A 22,447-nucleotide genomic window follows, 5' to 3' on the forward strand; every position below is an offset into this window, starting at 1 on the left:
GGGATGGTGAAATAGTGTAGTAGTAGTTAAATAGTAATGGAGGGGGATTTGGCCCGTTCGGACAAATAAGTCACAGTAATTTATTTTTTATTCTTATTTAATTTTTTTTGTATAATTTGGCTTATTGTCATTTTTTTTTGGAGATTATTGCATCATCATGACAAGAGGAATCTAAAAAGTTAAAATTTTTGACCGAAATCTAATTTTTTTTTAATAAAGACAAAAAAATTGACTTATTGATTTTTTTTCGTCTTTATTCAAAAAAAATTGGATTTCGGTCAAAAAAAATTACTTTTTAGATTCCTCTTGTCGTGAGGATGCAATAATTCCAAAAAAAATAACAATAAGCCAAGTGATACGAAAAAAATTTGAATAAGAACAAAAAATAAGTCAAAATGACTTATTTGTCCAAACACCCCTCAATTGCGAAAATACTGTAATAATAATGAGAGAGAGAGAGAGAGAAGGGATTATAGACCCACGTGGGATGGAGGTATTAGTTGGAGTAATATACTAGTACTACTACTCCATTTGGGTGCTGCCTCGTTAGATTAGATAAAAAGAAACAAAGGGATCTTGACCGTATGTTGCAGAGTGGTCTGTGGTCTATGATGCCGCGTAAAAGCGACATGTCTCCATTCTCCACCCCGAGATAGCCAGCCGTTCGCATCAGCTTATGCATTCCTTCCATATACACCGTCCATCGGTGAGAGATCCATTTAAAGTCAAGACTGATTTTCATATAAATTGACCTATTGACGGCGCCTGTAAAATTTCAAATTTTTTTTTTTTCCACGGCGATATACATTAGCGGGATTTAGTGGAGGTGTTAGAGTTAGCACGGAGAGACCAGAAACTATCCATAGTCCTGGTCCCCTAAAGAGCCTGTCCTCTGTGGGGCTGGAACCTAAGACCTTCCACAAAGGGAAGGCAATGACTGACCAACTACACTAAGCAGTGATTGTCTGTAAAATTTCAAACTTGAGACTTAAAAAAAACAAACTAATAAAGTTGCAAGCCTTACCCTCACACCGAACACTGAGGGTTTTTTCTAACAAGTTAACGAATGGAATTTGACAATTATTTATGCACTACATGATTTTGATAGCTGTTTAAAGTAACATAGTTAATAAATACAATTTTGCGAACAATAATTATGTACTTTCCAAATTATACGAACTGAATTAGTACTATTGAGAAAATGAAAATTGGATGGGGCCTTGCCATGGAATCCAAGGGTGATAAAGTACCTATTCCAATCTCTATTGGTCGAACACCACGCTATCAGTAGCATATGTGGTTTGTTCTCCTCCCTCTCCAGCGGTGACCAAGGTTTGAATCCCACAGTGAGTAAGTTTGAGATTTCAGCCTTTCAGGACTATGTGGATAGCCTCTAAGGCCCCATTGAGTAACACACTAACACCCGTTAATCTCTCATTGATGTATATCGTTTGGCGAAAAAAAATCTCCATTGGTTGCTTGGTAGAGTGAGGGTGTGTTCCAATTCTACTAACTAAAATAAATATTCCCTCCGTCCATTTTTAAGTGTCTTGCTTCGTAATTTCAACTTATTAAAAAGACATCATCATTACACATTTCACATCAACTTTTACCTCAATTTTCTCTCTTTACCTTTAATGAAAACATCATCATTACATTTTTACTCACTAACTTTTCAAAATGGAATATATTTTTAGGGGCAAAATGAAAAAATCACCAATTTTTACCCACTAACTTTACAAAATGGACACTTATTAAGGGACAATCCAAAATAAAATATTGCACTCTAAAAAAGGGACGGAGGAAGTACTTATTTTTAAAATAAATATTTATTATTAAAAATAATATATATTGTAAGAAAATGACCAGTCTCGTAAAACAAAAATAAGTATTAAAAAGATAAGAAATTTAGCGAGATGGGCCGCCTGGATAATTCAGGTTCCCTGTTTTATGTGGGGGCGTGTATTATTAGTCTACCAACGAGAATCGCACTTGTGTTGTGTTAGCCTATTGGTCCAATAAATTTTGTTTTGGTCAAGCTGAAAATCGCCTGTTGGTCCAATATTGGCCATTGTGTTCCCTGTGCATTTCAGGTACACTTTTGTCAAACCTATGTTTATGCCATGACTTTTGTAATACGGTACGATATAATTTTTACGAGTCTTTTTTTCCCTTTTAATTTTTACGAGATTGGGGTATAATTTTTTCATACCCATCAAAGCAAAATATGAACATGTAGGGCCCGCTCTAAGTCACATAATGCATGGGCGGGTACGAGCGGGAGCGCGAGTGTGAAAGCGTCTTAAAAAAATCTTCCAAACAACTAAAATTCATGAGTGAAAGGATTGAGAAGGCGAGAGCGGAGCAAGGATTGAGAGCGAGGACAGAGACAATTTTAAAGGATTCTGTGGCTAAGGGCCGGCTCAAAACATTTGGAGCCCTAAAGCGAACATGGGCCATTTCACATTTGTTTATAATTTAAAGATTTTTTATTTTTTATTTTTCTGTCTCTTTTTGGTTCGTTTGTTTTGGATTTTGGTTATTTACTCCTCTTGGGACGATATTCAACTTTGATGTATTTAGCTGTTTTCTGATATAATAGAACTCCTACCATTTTGGCAAAAAAAAACATGAGCGAGAGAATCACTTGCAGAAAGAATTAAGGACATAATTTTCACACCCCAATTTCTTATAAATATATTTTAGAATATAATTTTTAGTAATTATAGTTACACACAGCACAATTTCGATCCAAATCACACACTCAAAAATAAATGTTAAATTGCATCCATGAGAAAAGAGAGCGCAAAATCATTGGCCAAAGAATTAATGGAAAGGACTTTGAATTCCGTGAAATGAGTAGCACAATAGGGAGATTTGGGTTGTTAATGGACGACCCAGACCCAGAGCCAGACCCAGCCACTATCAATCTTTAGCAAATCCATTAATTATTACTACCATTTTGCTGGGCAACAAAAGAGGACAGACCTTTCTTCGACCTTTCATAGACGTGACCAACAATATAATGAGTGGTGGAATTTGGAAGGGAAAAGGACTTTAATATCAATCTAAAATAGGTCTGTCTTTTCCCTTGAGATTATGTCATCCATCTTCTTTTGCTTACCTCATTTCAATATACATGGCAGCCAGTGTATTATGACGTAAAATCAACGCAGTAAGCGAGCGAGAGCGAAAGTGCGAGTGTGAAAGGATTTTTGAATCATATGTCACACTATTATAATTCGCGAAGCAAAAATTAAAAGCGCAAGTACGATATGAAAATTCAGAGCGCAAGCACAAAATATTTTGAAGAATTACGTGACTAAGGCCATCCACAGTGGTATAATCAAAAAAGGATAACCAAAAATTGACACATCAGCTTTTGATTATTCACTTAAGAGATTGCTAAGCTTAACAATGTTAAGCTTCACTATAATCACTTCTAGTCCATAATCAAAATATGGGGTCAACTACAATTTCATTCTCTCTCCCCCCTGTTTTCCGTCATTCACTTCCCTCCATTTACATTTTTTATGAGTTAAAATATATCGATTCCCTCTCTTAATTTTGAAAAAAAAATCGGTGACTTCTTTACCTGCTATTATGATTTTTTTCTCTTTTTTTTTTTCCGGGGGTGGGTAGTAGAAACAGGAAAGAAGAGTGAAATACCTTAATCCAGCGACGATGAATTGAATTGTAGATGATCGAGAGATATGAGTTTCACTTTTGGAAGAAAAGAAAGAGAAATAGTTTGTTGCGAAGTGAAAAAGATATAGAGTAGCGAAAAAGCTTGGTTATATAAAATTTTTATTCTTCAATTTTATTTTTTTAACCAAAAAAAAAAAAAGAGTGGGCGAAGAATGGAAGAAGAAAATACTAGTTGAAACACATGTGTATACAAATTTTGGAACTAGTTAACTTATGTGGTGTAGGATCCACAAATTTTGATTATTGAAAAAGATTGTTAGTTTTGGTTATCCAAAACCCAAAATTTGATTATTTATAAGGATGTTGCTAAGTTTGATTATACCATTGTGAGTAATCTTTTGCACCAACATTGTTAACTTTAAAAACAATTGGCATTTGATTATACCACTGTGGATGGCCTAAGGGACCATAGCTAACACAGGGACCATAGCTAACACAGGAAACTTCTGCAATTCCCTTTATAATGCGGCGCGACTCCCAGTCCACCCGTCTACACTTATCCTCCAAGTCCGATCCAAATTAAGCAAAGTCTTTGGAAACAAAGACTTTTGCGAGAGTATGTTTAATGTGATTGTACCTTACTCCCTACTTTACTTCGGGTACGGGGAACCTAACAATTATATGAGGTATCAGAATTTACTAGCTATAGTTGGTATTTTTAACTAAAAAAAAAAATTACGTACTAATCACGTAGTAGCTAGCTCCTTTTTTACAGAGGGATAAAAGATAGAGATGGTCTTAGGTCAAATAATCCTCTAGCAGGATTTTTCGTTTTGTTACCGCTCTCAATTGTCGCTCTACGCTCTTGTTTTCAATATTCGCTCTCGCAAATTTTTAATTTGAAATATTTATGAAAGATGCTTTTGCACTCACAGCCGGCCCAGGCACAAGGCCTGGGCCCCTGGGCATCCCTAAGATGCCCAATTTTTGAGGCACCTCAATTTTTTTTAGTATTTAGGTTGGGTAGGGCTCTTTTTAGGAAATGCTCAGTCCAAGTTTCAGAAGTAAGGCCTAGTCTCTTGAGCATTGATACTGAGACAGTAAGATTTTTTACTTATAAAAGATTCTTTGCCTTCATTGTTTCCTTCAATTAGCGATGTATGACTATAAGTGGGAGGCTTTGTTTACAACTTGTTTGTTCCACATCGACAGAGCAAATGCTCAATTGGCAAAGTGGATTTAATACTATAGTTTTGGCTTTCTCTGTCTTTTTTTTTTTTCTCGTAAAAATTGTCAATCGTTTAGGGTACTATTCTTAGAACAGGCCTTGGACACCCAAATATCTTGGACCGGCTCTATTCGCGCTCACGCTCTAACTCACACACACGCACTATTGACTTAGGTCCTACTTTTAATTTTACACAATGTCATCCGAGCTAATTTTCATGACACTTTTGCAAGGGTACGTAATTGCTAGCAATTTGTTGTGCTAGCTAGCAGTTTCAAAAATTTATTGATCACTTTCACCCAGTTAGTTAATTGTGGCAAACTATTTATTAAATCGAGAGATAACCGATACCTAGCTAGGTCTTTCCCTTCTCTTCGATCTTCTCCGCACGCACCTCAAAGTCTCACAACATACACCAAAATACAAAGCCCAAAGGAGAGAGAAATGAGAGGAGGACTTGATGGAACTGTTAATCCTTTGATTTCGTTAATTAGAATCAACGGCGTAACCCTATATAGCTACTCTGTAAGTTACAAAGAGGGTGTTCCAACTCAACAGTAAAAGGAAGTTTTAGAAAAAGAAGATTTTTCAAGCTCAAAAATAATGTGTTTACGTAAATATTTTTTCTATCAATATGGATCTTGTTTGATAGATCTCATCGAGATCTTTTAAACGGTGCAAAAAAAATTAAAAAATTATTTTTTATTTTCATTATATTTGAATTTGAAAAACCTTCTTTTTGTAAAAGTTTTTTTTACTGTAGAGTTGGAACGGCGCCAAAGTACCTTCGACTGCAACAGCTACGGCTGAAGATCTCAATCAGTCCGGCTAGCTAGCTACTTACAATATTCAAGCCGCCACCCTGAATTCAGATAATGGCTAGCTAGCTCGATCCGCCCAAAACATACAGTAAGAGTTAAGAAAGGAAAATTAAAAATGAAGAGCAAATTAGGGAGTGGCTGGCCGGGCCGACCATGCACTCACCAAAATTTCTGGTCTCCTCCACAATTGTTTTTTCTCTCACCCAACCCACTTTTGTCCATTACTAATTGCTTTTTCAAGCATCGATCCCCCTGATTTGAGAATTCAACGTACAGCCCTGTCATCTAAGGCTGCATTAATTAATTAATGGAAAGTTGGAAATCACTTTTCTTTCAAGACTTCACGTCACGTCTATTACTGCTATAGTAGCCTAGCCTAGCCTAGCTAGCTAGCGTAAGTAATTAACTACTAGGTTAATTAATCTGCACTCATTTTAGGCCTCATTCTTCATGTTGGTCACATGGGGGTTGTCTTATCTTATATGCGCCCCAGTCCCACACATGTATACGCTATATATAGATCAGTGAGTTATGAAATTTCTTAAAATAAAATAAGTTGATCAGAGAGATTGAGAAATTAAAAAAGTAAATCCATTTTTGAGAGCAAAATGGGCATATGAATATACAGTAACTTATATGCGTCCCTAATTTTGTTTATGATTTTGCTATGCCGCAAGGCAGAGGCGGTCCAAACTCTTTGAAGGTCTTAGGCAACATTTGAGTGTGAGTCCTTAAAATTAAGTTAGTCTATCTAGCATTTTCAATTCTAGTATTTTACATAACATGTGAAATATTTGAGATATTAATCTTTTGAAATGATCAATCTTCATTAAAAAAAATGATCAATCAATTGAAATAGTTTTTTCGGAAACTCAAAACTTGTGGTATAAATACATACACATATACAAAAGTGGAAAGTAAGGCCTCTCAAAATTAAAAGTGTTAAAAGCATTATGACCTAGTGCTTGGACCGCACCTTGTGCAAAGGTTAAGAATATAGTTAAGGTGGCTTTGATTCACAATTAAGGTTAATTGGTATACAAGATGGTGGTAGCAGCAGCAGCTTCACATGTGCAATGGACACCATATATATATAGATATATATGTACATACGTACTTGTTTATCTATTGAAGCACCCAATAGACACGTCATTGAAAATTTGGCATCCCTTGTTGTACGGTGTACACAAGTCATGCCGGCCAGCTCTCACTATTAATTTAGCTAGCTAGGCCTAGGGTAGGAAATTATACCCTAGCCTTTTCGCACCTTATTCTTGACAAATTTGGTTCCCTAATTAAAACTCGCGGGCCGGCACACAAAAGCCTCCGTCTGCTTCATTTCCTTTTTTATTGGCACCCCATGCGAATATCAACATCTGTTCGGCTAAATAAGTTAAGTGATTTATTTTTTTATTTTTATTAAATTTTTTTTCGTATTTATTAGTTTTTTGTCATTTCTTGGGAGATTATTGCATCGTCATGACGAGATGAATTTAAAAAGTAAAAAATTATTATCGAAATCTAATTTTTTTTAATAAAAAAGAAAAAATTGGTTTATTGGCTTATTTTTGTCTTTATTCAAAAAAATTAGATTTCGATCTTAATTTTTTATTTTTTAGATTCCTTTCGTCATGACGATGCAATAATCTCCAAAAAATTGACGAAAAACTAACAAATACGAAAAAAAATTGAATAAGAACAAAAAAATAAGCCACTTGGCTTATTTAGCCGAACGGCCTGGTCCAATTGACAGAGCTGATCAAGCGACAAGTAATTGATCATTAATTAATTACTGTAATATATATTCGAAACCGCCCAGGATTCGTCAAATGAAATAAAACACAATTTACTGTTGTGTATTGCGGTCTATTTTCCCACTTATTAGGGTCAGAGTTAAGATGCCTTCATCGGGGGCTGATAAGTGATAAAGATGGATCGATCTCTATAGAAAAACGGGTCTAGTATGTTTTCTAGCCAGAATATATATATATATGGAATAGTTTGAAATATGAATTGAGTAATACTTTGGAAGGTTAATTAATTATTGAGCAAATTTTTTTTGGGTAAGTATGGAGCGATTGTCTGAAGCGCGCGGCGGCTCTGAGATATTTCATGGGTGGTTATTAATAACTTGAGTTCTACAAATCCTAGTAGTTGATATTGAAATTTTCACCAAAAATGTTTTAACACGCAAAATTTTAATTGTACTTGACGAGAAATGCTTCAATGCACAATCCATATTTTTTATGAATGTTATGCTAATGTTTGGTGAGTGTTAAGCCTCTTGAAGTGAAATATTACTGTTTGTTTTGGTGAATGTTATGCCTTTTATAGTTATGGTACATACGATATGCACCTTTATACGTATTACATCTATAAGGGCCAAATTAATGTTATGCCTTTTTGTTGCGAAATGTTATGTCTCTTTGTGGGAAATCATTATGTTTCTTTTTAGTTCAAAATATTATCTCTTAGTAGCAAAATGTTAAGCCTCTTATTGGTAAATGTTACGGGGTGCATATCAAATACCCACAAATATGACTTTGAAAGTTCATGTACTTTAGATAGATGAAAACAAGGTTAGCTTAAATAGTTTCACTATATTCATTTGATTCACAAAAATATGAACAGAAAATTTGTAACGCCCCGATTTTCGGACACGTTAATTAAATCATTTTCAACTGATTTAATAATTCATAAAATTGATATATAAGAAATAAAATTTTATTAAATAGAGTTTAGCAGCGAAAATATCAAATACCAAATTCAAACCTACTTAATTGTCCTACAAACCAACAAAATGAAATAGAGTTTGACAATTGTGATATCACTTATGGAAATTTAATTAGAAGTACGTCAAATTAACAGAGCTTCTAAGGGTGCATGGGGCATCCAAGGCTCAACAAACTCTCCTTCCTCAACTGGGAGGTCTTCACCCTGGAACTGATCGTCTTGCAGCGGATTCTGCCCTTCGGTTTCTTGATTACCTGGCATGAAACGCCAGCCCAACGGCACTATAATGAGTTTTGAAACTCAGTAGATAAATCTTACCCATTAATCCTTACTCTACAAATAATCACATTTATATTAAAAGGAGACAAGAATCGAAGAGCATAAAACTTATTTTATTATATAACCATCAACTTAAATAAATTCCAGAATCTCAACTTCTATAATCATTCCAACACCGCAATATTCACCACGTTCCAAACTCATAATTTCATTGGACATACTTTACAGGTCCTACTAGGCTACCCTCAACATCCTGAGGTCCTAGTAGGTTACTTTCACAATTCTAGGTCCATCAGGCTGCCCTCAAGGTCCTGCTAGGCTACCCTTAATACCTGAGGTCCCGTCAGGCTACCCCTGAGGTCCTGCTTGGTCACCCCCACAATTCTAGGTCCATCAGGCTGCCATCAAGGTCCTGCTAGGCTACCCTCAATACTTGAGGTCTTGCCAGGCTACCCCTGAGATCCTGCTTGGCCACCCTAGCTACACAAGGTCTTTCAGGCTGCCCTTAAGGTCTTACCAGGCTACCCCTGATCACACGAGGTCCTGTCAAGCTACCTTCGCGGTCTTGCTAAGCCCACAACCTTTCATCTGTTCCCTTTTTCCGTTAACTAGAACAACACATAATTTCTCTAAGTCCACAAGTCATCCAATATCCCTAATGTCCTTTCTACGTTCTCGGTTTAATCGACAAAGTAATAATTTCATATGATGAGTAAACAGATCATGATATCACCACACACATAGGATAACTGAACCACTGTACACTTATCTACAGCTAGCTTAAGTACAAACCAACTTCACAACAATCTTGATACGTTTTCATAATAGAGTAATTGCAAGTTGATCGATAGTAATAACAATTCATAAGAGTCAATGAAACATAAAATTATTAATAGTTCAAAAGACAAAAGAATTTCACAAAAATTATTCTTGTTACTTTTGGATTTCTTTATGATTTTGCACCTACGGTTCATTTTAGTAATTTAAGTTCAACAGTTAAAAGGAAAAAAAAATGGCGTCATAGACTTTTTACCCTTCTAGAAATATAATAGTCTATAGGTATCACTGGATTGCCTAACATATTTTTCGATAAAAATAAAATACATAAATATTGTTGTAACTTATTTTGTACCTTGTTTTATCATAAAAATACAATCCATTAATCATCATTCTAAAATAATCATTACTTTACTATAGTAAGGTTCAGTGAATGTTTACTTAAACATATTAAAATTTACATGTAGCACGAACAGTTAGTACACAATGATTCTCAACATTTTTATGTCACAACAGTAGCAAAAGAAACAAGTCAAAACATCGTCTAGGGCCAAATCCAAAACTAAATACTTACAGGGGTCAAAGTGTTATTTTAACAAAATATGTCAAATCCTACTTCATGGGTCTATTTTTCACTGACGAGGAAAACAAAGGAAAAAAGGCTGGTCTCGACAGCGACATCAATATCGATTCTTTCATTCCGAATCATAAAATCAATACATAATCACATAATATACTAAGAGTTAAAGGGTAAAAAGATATCTACCTTGATCCTTAGAGTTCTAGCTAGGATCTTAAAAAAGAATAGAGGTGATTGGCGGCGGCAACGGAACGATCTTCTTTTTCTCTTCCTCCAGCAACCCCTCTCTCTCTCTCGGCAAAATAAAAAAGAAAAAGATGGTGGTGGAGGATGATGGTGATGACCCCACACACACACTCACTCTCTCTCTCTCTCTCTCTCTCTCACACACACACACACTTGTTCTCTGCCGAAAAAAAAAAAGGGAATAGAGAGAGGCTTTGATTTCTTTTTTTTTTTTTTTTGCTAGGCAGACTTTGATTTCTTTTAGGGGAGTAACATAGAGAGGTGGGAGTGTGGGAGGATAAGAGTGAAGGTGATGGAGTGTGGAAGGAAAGTGGAGGTTTAGTTTCAATAGGATTCTAGTTAGGGTTTAGATAGGAAGGGTAAGGGATGAATGTATATCTCTAAAGATAATATATTTCGTATACGATTTTCTAAGTAATATCAATTATAAACATACTAATATATTTTAATTAATTAATCTAACTAATTATTGAATTAGTATTTAATATTTTAAATTTGTATTTAAAAAAAATAGGGCAAAAATCCGGGTCGTTACAAAATTAGTAGTTTAGAAAGCTCAATTTTTAGTATCAAATGAGAGGGCCGGAGAGAGGGGGGGGGGGGGGGGGGGTGTCATTTGTGCAGTACGTGGACCAATTGAATTCCGTTTCTTCTCTAGTTTAGATAACTTTATTCTTTGGAAAAATGACGGCTTATGACGTGTTTTAATAATTAATATCCGTCAAGGACATAATAAGAACAATTATTAATGCTGAAAATGTCATTGGCAGGTATTAATTATCAAAACACGTAATTGGCCATCATTTTCCCTTCTATTTCAAGAGATGCGGGTATTATAGGGTGTTCAATTAATTAGGCTAGCTAGCTCTAAATAAATAAATCATGTATATAAGTATATTTATGTTCAAGGAATCAAGGGCGTTCAAATGAGCACTCTCAAATCAAAGGGTAGAGCCACCACGATTGTCCCATGTAGCCTTGGAATCTAGAAGCCTAATACTTATACCAGTGGAGAACAAAGTTGCACCGAGACGAAGGAGAGCAAAGTATTTGACTTTTTTTTTGGTTAACTGAGAAACAGCCCTCAGGTCACTAAATGGACCCGACTATGCAATTCAAATCTCAGAATGAACTAGCTACAACACACCAATTGCGGCCCCCCACTTAAATACCAGGGTACTAACTCGGTAGGAAATCGAACCCTAGACCAAAGGTATTTGACTTTGCGTGGCATTGGAATCTAGAAGGCTAGAAGCCAACTGCAAAGCAAATTTTTACTCCAAGCCAAAGGGGAAAAGTAAAGCAATGTTTTTCTTCCAACGAGGTAATTAAAGTCATGATAATTGTTAACCTTGCTTATTATATACTCTCTCTGTCCCATTTTTATTGTCCATTTTCGTTTTTCGTACCGTTCTTTCAACGCTTATATCTCTCAATCTACAATTTTTTTCATAATTTTGAAAACTTTGTATTATAAATCTAATCAAAAACTATCAAACAAGATCCATATTGTATATTTTTGGAGATTCATATTGGAAGATATAAGTGTTGAATGAACGACACGAAAAACGAAAATAGACAATAAAAATGGGACGGAGGGAGTGTATATATACACACACACACACACAATGAGCTTGTAGTAAGGATTTTAAATGAGGACCTCAAGGGCGGAACTAGTTTTGGGCTCCCATAGGCTGTAGCCCATGTCAACCACAAAAACCCCAAAAAAAAAATTATATATAAAATTCTTGTCCAAATAATTTTAGTCCAACCCATCATCTCATTCAGCCCAACCCACCATCCAAATGATTTCAGTTGGCAGTACCTCTAATCGAGAGGCTTTAGATCTATAAATATTTTCTTATTATGCAGAGCACCGCCTGGTGTGTTAGGTTTGTAATTCTGTAATTAAATATAGAGTACCGGCTAGTGTATTTAGATTTGCTTTTATGTTATTAAATGCAGAGCATTGGCTGTTTTACTAATTTAGTTGATGCATGCAAAACTGATGTACTTAAATTGGTTTAAAATATTGGTTCTTTCAATCCTACTCTTTTTGGTTTGAATTATAATGGAACAACAATAAAAATGTGGAACATTTTTTGAGATTTATTGATGTATAAGGGTTTTTCCGGAAGCGTTTTTTTAATATTGTGCATGTTAAAGACACCATTGCATTTAACTCTTAAGAAATAGATATCCGATGTCCTCACTCGTTACAATTTGAACATTCACAATATGCGTCAATGGTATGATGGTGCTAGCAATATCCACGGTATTGTTATACGCACTATTTTGCCCACCGAATTTTTTTTGGGTTAGCCCAGGGCAGAACCAGAACCAATTCCTGGTTCTGCACTTGGAGGACCTTAGTTGTAGACCTCATAATTTAGAGTTTCACGCTAATAATTCCAACCATCCAAATTGTTTAAAACATGTTTTTCGCACCCTAAAAAAAGTAAGAGATCTCTTACTAAAAGGATGTGTGTGTGTGTGTATTATGGAGTAATAAGCAAACAATCCATAGACATCAATGTTGTTAAATTTAGTGATAGTCTCCGGTTGCCCAGAGCCCCATGCAGACTATGAGAGTCCACCTCACAAACCACACGTTCTTCTCAACTACCCCAATTTAAAAAAAGAAATACTAAAAAACTATTAGAATCACATTTAAAAATAGTCCTACAGCTAGGGGTGATAAACACAATAGACACACACTTATTTATAAAAACAAATAAAAGAAATTAGAAGTCTTATAAATAACGAAAATACTAAATTGTCAATCCTTATATATTATGACGAGCTTGTACCGTGACTTGTCAAAAACGTATCAAAGTGGCAAATAGGGATCGTTGAATTTGATCATTTACAGTACTAGTTTTAGTATTTATTCATGTGAAATTATAATTATCTTTCAATTTGTGAAGAAATAGAAATAGGCATGCATGAAAGAGTGTAAACATAAAAATAGCGAGCGCAAAAAATACTAGTCTGCTATGTAGGAAGGAGTATGTATCCAAAATTAACTTTGTAATCACCGACCAGGTAAGAAAACAGAGAGAATTGAAGAAAATAATCAAATTAAAAATATATTAATGGATCAGTAGGAGTAGGATTTTGACGGGATGGAGGGAGGAGGAGGACTAGGGGGACAAGGACAGCAGCTATATAGGCGACGCGTTCCGTTCCGCCCAGTTAACTCAGTTGAAGCCACGTGCGTGTTTCACTAGTAGGAGTAGTACTAGTACTCCGTATTTACGAAGAAGTAACCCTGAAGCATCATCAGCAGTCATCAGTCCCCCATCCCATCCCATGTCCCATCCAATCCCATTAATATTACGCGCCCCATTAGATTAGATTAGGCACGCACCGCACATGCTAATTGTGCTCAACTCTTAAGATTCCTCAGCACATGCTAATCAATTAGAGTAATGTTTAGTTGTTCACCTGGTCCACTACAAAAGAAAGATTCAGTACTACGCAGAACTCTGTTAAATCCGTGTGGACCTGCAAGATTTTTTCAAAAAATATTTACGGTAGTACTCCATCCGTCCCTTTTTTATAGTTCAGTATTTCATTTTGGGCTGTCCCTCAATAAGTGTTCATTTTATAAAGTTAGTAGGTAAAAATTTGTGAATTTTCTATTTTGTTCCTAAAAGTAGATTTCATTTTTAAAAATTAGTGAGTAAAAATGCAATGATGATATCTTCATAGATTGTAAAGAGAGAAAGTGAAGGTAAAAGCTGATATAAAAAGTGTAATGATGATAAATTGGAGTTACGAATGAGACACTTAAAAAGAGACTGAGGGAGTAGTATTTTTATGGACTACTAGGCTAGTATCACATCACATGGAGTACTTAATTAACAAACGGAAATTTTAACCTTCCGAATATCCAGGTATCAACTACTCCCTTTAACAATAAAAATGAATGAATGAATCTCTTTCTTATCTTATATAATAATATAATATTCCATTTGTCCCTAATTTTTAGTCCCTTTTGAGAGTCCGTACTATTTTTCAATTGATTATATTTATATTTTTTAGATGATTTTGAAAATATTGTTTAAAATAGCTCATTGAGATCTATCAAACAAGATTCACATTACATATAACTAGTATTACCAATTAAAAGTTATAATTAATTTTTTATCCAGTTAGAATAGGATGAGACACGAAAGAATAGAAACGAAAGGAGTATATAGGATTTTGTCATGAGTCAATCACTACAAGTACTACTCCACTGTACACGTATACATACATATATATAAAGAGAAAGAGAAAGAGAAATGATTATTAAATTGGGATTTTTTATTGTAATTTTTGATTTTGTATTAGTGGTTAATTAGGATTATTTAGTTGTATACCCCACCCCACCTCATTTTGCTCGCTAACTAATAATTTAGGTCAAATTGGAGAAAATGATGATCAAACATTTGAGCTACTCCCTTCTTATATAGTCTTCCGTGGGTGGGAAACTAATTATTATTCCTACCCAAACAATATATATACACACCACGGATCTAATGAGGGATCCCGCATAGTGTTATCGTGCGAGACTCCCCTTTCCAGAGCAAATTTCGATGATCCGAGCCGTTCAAAGTGTGCAGAACGTGATTTTAAGGGTACCCGTGAGAAATCAACAAAAAAAATGATCGGAAAGGGCTTGATCTGAGCAGTTTTTTACTGAACCGTTTAATAAAAAACTATTTTGATTATATATATATATATATAGTTGAGTAATGTGAATTAATTACTCTATATATGAGCTACACATTAAACATCACATCACTCATGTATATTATGTATATCATAATAATAAACAAAGTTTCTCCGCAATTATTCCCTAGTTACAGTAATTTTCAGATTAAACAATTGCAGTAGCTAATAATTAATCAATGGCAATGATTCTCCTAGCTTCAAGAAGCCCACCAATACTGTTTAGTTACTAATTAGTAATGTTCTTTGCTGGAATTTTCTAGTTAGCTAGCTAATCCTCTTATTGTGATTAGGCACGTACTTGCTTATACAGAAGAAGAAAGTGATCATGCACAAAACTTGGCCTCTTGCTTTCTTTTTTTGGTTTAAAAGCTTTCTTTTTTGGATGATGCTATGCTGTTCCCGGTCGTTTTGGGGATACCGTAATTTTTGGCATAACTTTACCATTAGGAGCATAACTAAAATCAATTACAAGCATAACAGAACCCAAACAAGGCATAACCAAGGAATATCCAAAAAACCAACCAAGACATAACATAAGTTATGCCTTGCTATGGTTCTGTTATGCTTGTAATGGATTTTAGTTATACTCATAATGGTTTCGCTATGCCAAAGTTACGGTGTTACCGGTGACACCGAAGTCATTCCCTTCTTTTTTTGGTTTAAAAGCAATACAACAATATTCGCATGTGACTCAACCATGCATTGCGCTCTCTCGCCCTCTGATTGAAGACAACACTACTATTTTATAGCTATATTCTGGTTTGTCATTTTTGATTGATCTTCAACAGTGTCATCCAAATTCCTAATTAGTAACTTTTCTTCTTATGGCCTACTTTTGTTTCGCACCATTGAGATTCTTTTTTCTTTTTCTTTTTTTCTTTTTTTTTAATGTTTTGGGTATTTTTCCTTTTTGAGATTCTCTAATTTATTTAGGTTAGTCTTTAGTACTGCCTCGACATTATACAACTAAACCTAAAGTTTAACTATCAAATTGGTAAGGGGTCGGAGTAGTTCTGAAGTCCAATACGTCAAGCCCATGGGCTTAATTGCTTGATCCAAATCACTTGGATGTTCAATTGCTTGAAAAAACTTGGGAGCCTCTCCGGTAATTGTCCCGGACAATTGCTGAAATTGTTTCACAAGTACGGGTCCAACAAATATATCTTCACATGAAGATATTTGAGAAAATATGAGACTGTCCAGAACAGTTACCGGAGAGGATTCCATTCCCAATTTGGGTCCTATCATACCTTAAAAAAGGGATATTTCGTTCAAAACCTTTGCTGTTTAGAAGTGCCTGATTATTCAGATAAAGAAAAAAAAAATGATTATGCATTATGGAAAGGCTGAGAATTTGGCCCCATTCGTCCTAAATTTTTGCTCTAGTATTTTTCACTGTTTACTTTTCATAATTTTTTAAAGTTTTTCTTCATAATTTCGGGACTAATCATTTGTCTCGATGAGCAGAATTAGAAAAGTATAAAAATATGTAACCAAAGTTGGAAAAGTTTGGATAAGACGACACTAAAGACCAAAAAATACAGCAATTTCAAAAAATTTTCATCTATAGTGAATTTATTTTTCTTTTTGACTTAATTTTGTGATGTTTAGACTCCTCTCGTCGAGATAATTGATTAATTTCAAAACATAATCTACACCTAAAAAATTCAAAAAGAAAGAAAGAACATGGCCTAAGATTTTGTCCAATGAACTCATCTTTATCTTCTTTGTACTTCATTGCTTTTATGAATTAAATAATTATTTTGAGTGATACTTTTTTTGATAATAAGATGTCGAAGTTAGCTAGACCTTTACAGTTTTCAAAATTTTGGGGACTAAAAATGTCCGTCATTTTATACCATTTTTAGCACCTAATTGTTTCTACCATTTTATATCTTTCTTCCTTCGAATTTTATGAGGAGGCCTATAGCATTGAGAGTGTTGTCATAACCAATAGCTCCAGATTATATATATATATATATATATATATATATATATATATATATATAGAGAGAGAGAGAGAGAGAGAGAGAGAGAGAGAGAGAGAGAGAGAGAGAGAGAGAGAGAGTGAGAGAGAGAGAGAGACTTTTTTTTTTTTGGCCCTTTAATTGATGTTACCGTCCAAACATGTTTTAGTCCAAAAATCATTTTCTGAACAAGTTGGAATTTGCACCTAAATTTATCAGAAAAGTTGAAATATTGTTGAGAAATATAGTCCAGTAAACTAATTGTGAAATCAACATCAAAAAAATGTTGGCAGCATTAACTACTTTTCTTTATTCGAAGCAGCATTTACCATTATGGAAAGTCATTTTTCCTTATTTCTCGACTATTAACATCAAAAAATGTTGGCGGCATTAACTACTTTTCTTTATTCGAAGCAGCATTTACCATTATGAAAAGTCATTTTTTCTTATTTGTCGACTTCTCCATAGAAAGCTCTATGGAGAAGTCTATGGAGAAGTTGAGAAATATGGAAAAATGACTTTTCATAATGATAAATGCTACTTCGAATAAAGAAAAGTAGTTAATGCCGCCAACAAATTTTGATGCTGATTTCACAATCAGTTTACTGGACTATATTTCTCAACAATATTTCAACTTTTCTAATAAATTTATTAGGTGCGAATTCCAACTTGTTCGGAAAATGATTTTTGGACTAAAACATGTTTGGACGGTAACATCAATTAAAGGGCCAAAAAAAGTCCACAACAATGTAAAACTACTGCCAAGGAAGACGAGACAGACCGCTTCTCTGTTGAGATGAAATCTGCGTCTGAAAAAACGTGGTTGCTCTCTATCCTTTACCTGAGCTGTATCATTTCCTTCCTACGCCTTATCCATGCCCTAATTTCTGGACAGTTAATATTGTTGAGCCACGCTAGTGTGAAACTCAAGAAGCAACCAGATCTCCCTTTACGCTTCCGAGCTGATGGCACTTTCAAAATCCTTCAGGTGTGTCCAATTTTCTTGGAAAAATAAGACTTGGGTCCCTCTTTTCTCTTCTTGTTTGTTTGATAGTTTGAAGTGGGTTTGGTAAATAGGTGGCTGATATTCACTACGGTAATGGGATATTGACTCGGTGTAGGGACGTGTTACCATCTGAGTTCGATCACTGTTCTGATCTTAACTCGACCCTTTTCCTGAAGAGGATGATCGATGCCGAAAAGCCAGATTTCATTGCCTTTACAGGTACTGCTTTGCTGTTTCCTTTGCTAGTAATGTTCAGCAAGTGAAAAGGTTGAGCTGATTTATTGGATCTACACACTCATTAACTCATAATACTTATCTTGTTAGTTTGTTACTGTAAGTCTGTAATATTCAAGTAGCTATCCACCAGCTCTAATAGGAGGACCTTTTGGAAATGATCTAGTAACGGTTATACAGACTTCAGCTTGTTTATGTGTTGAATTCCAATCCCACATCGAGTAGATAACTAGGTAGACATGATTGCTTACGTTATTAACTTCTACAAGTGTGGTGTTCCGGTGGCTTTTGCCTGTATGGTGCGGAATTTATGCCCATTCAGAGTTGCCTATTTTGCGAGTAACGGGCTGTTACAATTACTCAGAGAGTTTCTGAGGAGCCAGGCAAGAGAGGGGAGGAATTCATTGATGGGGTATCTGATAGTTTCTTGTTTGTTAGGAGATAGTGCCGAAGATCAGGCAATACAGTCTGTGTCAGTTACTAGATGGTATTATTGTATTCCTAGGATTGTCTTGCCAACATGGATTAGAGTCTAATTCTACACCATGAATGGGGTATTTATTTTCACAAGTAGGATTCCAGATGATTGGGATTAGGCATTTGTGGTGAGTACCCTGGACTTCTGTTTGATTGGGATTTTGGGTGTAATAATAGGGCTTTATCTTGGTTCATCCCCCTTTTTTTGTTATTCACCTCTAGTTTCATGCCCCTGTATAAAGAAAAAAGGGCATCTCTCTAGCTCACTATAGAACTAACCATTTCCCTCTCTTTGATACCTAGGAGATAATATATTTGGGACAAGCACTCCAGATGCTGCAGAATCTATGTTTGAAGCTTTTGGTCCTGCCATGGAATCTAGACTTCCTTGGGCTGCAGTATTAGGGAACCATGACCAAGAATCTACTATGACTCGTGAAGAACTGATGTCTTTTATTTCCCTCATGGACTATTCAGTATCCCAAACCAATCCATTGGCTGAAGACATCTCTGAGCCCAGCAATCAAAGTCTAGTTGCAGACATAGATGGGTTTGGCAATTATAACCTTAGAATATGGGGTGCACCTGGGTCACATTTAGCGAACCACAGCGTTCTCAATCTCTACTTTCTTGATAGTGGAGATAGAGCAATTGTTAATGGAGTACAAACTTATGGATGGATAAAAGAATCCCAACTTCGTTGGCTCCATGGTATTTCTGAAGTTCTTCAGGTATGGTTGTCTGAATGATGGCAGATGCAATTATAAATGCTTTCCATATTAAGGCAGCAATTTTTTTTTTTTTTTTTTGCATTTATTAATGAAGGGAGACAAAAATTTAAATGAACTCTTGCTTAATTCTACATTGAGGAAGTTGTTATAATGCGATTTTAGTTGACTTGGCTGGCTGCAACAAAACTATCTCCCACAGGTTAAACACCCTTTTGCATGGACTGTGATTTTTCTCCCACTTAATGGCCGGTTATTTCAAGTTTCACTATGGAGTTTTTGACACATATTGAGTTACCTTATTGCTGGTGACACACAAACAGGGACAAAATCTGGATATCCAACAATCAGCAGACTTTTCTTCACCCCCAGCACTCGCATTCTTCCACATTCCAATTCCAGAGATCCGCCAAGTGAAAGAGATTGTAGGCCAGTATCAGGAATATGCGGCTTGTTCGTCAGTTAACTCCGGAGTGTTACAAACCCTTGTCTCCGTGGGAGATGTTAAGGCTGTGTTCACAGGACATGATCACACCAACGACTTCTGTGGCAATCTTCATGGTATATGGTTTTGTTATGGTGGAGGCTTTGGGTATCATGCTTATGGTAGAGCAGGGTGGCCAAGGAGAGCAAGAATCATATTGGCAGAACTTGGTAAGGGGGACAAAACATGGGTGGGGGTGAAAAGGATCAAGACATGGAAGCGACTTGATGATGTGAACTTGAGTAAGATTGATGAGCAAGTCTTGTGGGACTGGTGGTCGCCAAGATGACTCAAATGGCAGGTACTGGACTCCATTATTCCAATTCTATAGTTGGCATAACCAATTCTACGTTGGTATTTTTATTCTGGTTTCCTATGCGAAAGAGGAATATACTCAATAATATTATTTGTAGTGCAATATGACAACCATGTGTGTATCGTTGAGGATTAGATTATCTCGACACCGATTTGTTTGTTGTTCTGAATATTTTGCACTATTCTTGGGCCCATTCACCTTCGGTGCAAGAGCGCTCGATCAGTGAGCTATGACGCGCTCTTTGAAGGTGCGTATTTTTAAAGCACACAAAATTTGGTTGACACGGGTATTTTTTAGTTTTTACTAGTACTAGCAATCTATGCAAGGTTTTTTTTTGAACGGCAGCAATCTATGCAAGGTTTTGATGCAGCTTTCTCCCCCTCCCACCCCCATTCCCTAATGTTACAAGAGAGGGAGAGAACATTTCTTCATTTCTGATTTTTTCTTTTTGGTGAACAGTGGGAGCCACTCAATGTACTAATTTATACTCAAAAATTCCTTTTAACTTGCATTCATGGCTGTACTTCAAACTTTGCATAGATTTTGTCGTGCATCTCTATTCAGTTTTGTATTGTTGTATCTGATGTTTATTTTGTAGGATTGTACTTGCCTTTTGGCAACAATTGAGCTGACCTGCTTAAATGGCTTCTCTTTTTTTGAACAGAGCTTAAATGGCTGCATTTTTGTTTGATTCTTGTGACACGGCTTGAGAGGCAACTTTGTTATCTGCTCCTTGTTTTGGAAGGAGATTCTTGCATATGTGGGAAAATATTGTTGTGTAGTTTTGGGTAGGCCCTCCTACGTTAAGTAGTCAAAATGTATCTTTTTAACAATATGCTGGCAATCAAATCTGTAATCACAAATGCACGTACAATTTTTGATCGCCAAATGTGTGAAACTTATCGGATAGTTATGTTTTTTGGTGGGTACTTCTTAATCTAGATTGTTGACAATTATAAAGTTTGATAACACTACAGTTGTTAAGAGGAAAAATGTGTGAAGGTCAAAAATAATTGTTGTCCTGGCGTTAATCATTACTGTTTGTTGACATGCTCCATATGACTAGCTCAATGTGCTATATGATTAGTTAGGGGATTGGATTTGTAAAAGTATGCACAACTGAATCAATTATGCGCCAAAAGTATATCCCCCCACTGCAACCACCGCCGAAATGTTTCAGTGCAGCTCCCCAACAACCACCTACTAGCACTCTAGCATTTACTGTTGCGCCAGTTCCACTGCGACCTCCGACCACTGACATTGAGATTTGTATGGCAAGTTTGTACATGTTTGATTCTTGGAAGTTTATGTTACCCAAAGCTTTTATGGTGCGCTTAGAATGTGCGCAGTTTTCAATTGTACTCTGCTAACTTGTGGGGAACGACTTTCAGCGGAACCAGAATTTCGGTTGTGTTAGATATGATCCCTAAACCATATATGCAAGAACCTGAATTTTGATGGTGATGGAGTTCCGAGTTCGCAACAAAAGCTGCCAACGTTACGGGACGTAACGGCCAGGGTACAACCCACGGCGGCAGGTATGGATGCAGCCAAGATGGATGCAGGGGCGGTGGAGGGGGATAGGGAATTGGTGGAGGTGGTTATGGGGGCTTCGGCAGTGGTGAGGTGGAAGGTATGGAAGAACAGGTGGTTGTGGAGGCGGTGGCGGTTGCTACAGCTGTGGGAGGAAGGGTCTTTTTCCCGGGAATGCCCTTCATTGATGTTGGGTAAGAAACAGACGGGGTAAACGGGTAATCTTCACTGTTGTTAGTTTAACTCTCTCTGCTAGTTCTTGTCAACCGTGAAGCATATGACTTTTTTCCAAGTGCTGCCAATGCTTTTGGTAGTCCGTTGTTTAGATATGGTTGTGATAGCTGCCAATTCCTACGTGGAATGCTGAATGGATCTATTTTGCCTTTAACTAATCTCCAACCTTGTGTGGGCACACGCCCCCGGAAATTTCTAATTTGTAAAAATCGGGTGCGGCCCCTTTTGTTAGAAAAAGCGCGGCGAAACGCCTCGATTCAGAGTCGCCACGTGGGTTTTAGCGGTGAGAGCACCCAAGGAACCGAACTCGAAAACGTTTGCCACGTTTGTTTGAGTTTGAAAAAAAGGCATGGACCGGTCCGTCGTCACCTTCGATATCTGAGGTTCGGGAGCCAGGTTACGAGAGGGGAAGGGTTTTATGGCACCCCTCTCGC

The 22,447-nt window shown here is 36.2% G+C and overlaps 1 protein-coding gene across 6 annotated transcripts; it reads left to right on the top strand.

Annotated features, from left to right (window-relative positions):
- Positions 1–17,683: 17,683 nt before the first annotated feature.
- On the top strand, positions 17,684–22,153 carry LOC131320925 (probable inactive purple acid phosphatase 28). 6 transcript variants are annotated; one of them, XR_009198404.1, is made up of 6 exons: positions 17,684–17,823; positions 17,897–17,989; positions 18,123–18,226; positions 19,022–19,449; positions 19,770–20,493; positions 20,911–21,215. XR_009198404.1 is itself a non-coding variant. In XM_058351845.1 (6 exons), the coding sequence occupies exons 2-5, from the start codon at positions 17,967–17,969 to the stop codon at positions 20,217–20,219; spliced, it is 1,005 nt and encodes a 334-aa protein (XP_058207828.1). In that variant the 5' UTR covers positions 17,685–17,823; positions 17,897–17,966; the 3' UTR covers positions 20,220–20,231; positions 20,911–21,215. The 6 variants fall into 6 exon arrangements, 4 of the variants coding, with proteins under 4 accessions (XP_058207828.1, XP_058207826.1, XP_058207827.1 ...); XM_058351845.1 differs by having other exon boundaries at positions 17,685–17,823; positions 19,770–20,231; XR_009198403.1 differs by having other exon boundaries at positions 17,733–17,989; positions 18,079–18,226; positions 19,770–20,231; positions 20,344–20,493.
- The last annotated feature ends 294 nt before the right edge of the window (positions 22,154–22,447 follow it).

The sequence above is a fragment of the Rhododendron vialii genome, chromosome 3a, assembly GCF_030253575.1.
Source record: "Rhododendron vialii isolate Sample 1 chromosome 3a, ASM3025357v1".
Taxonomy (NCBI): domain Eukaryota; kingdom Viridiplantae; phylum Streptophyta; class Magnoliopsida; order Ericales; family Ericaceae; genus Rhododendron; species Rhododendron vialii.

Excerpts from the sequence above, each read along its gene's own strand:
- LOC131320925 (XM_058351843.1), top strand. The coding sequence starts at position 17,798 with ATGAAATCTGCGTCTGAAAAAACGTGGTTGCTCTCTATCCTTTACCTG. Across the intron at positions 17,990-18,078 it reads GCACTTTCAAAATCCTTCAG|GTGGCTGATATTCACTACGG; the intron begins GTGTGTCCAATT and ends TTTGGTAAATAG. Across the intron at positions 18,227-19,021 it reads AGATTTCATTGCCTTTACAG|GAGATAATATATTTGGGACA; the intron begins GTACTGCTTTGC and ends TTTGATACCTAG.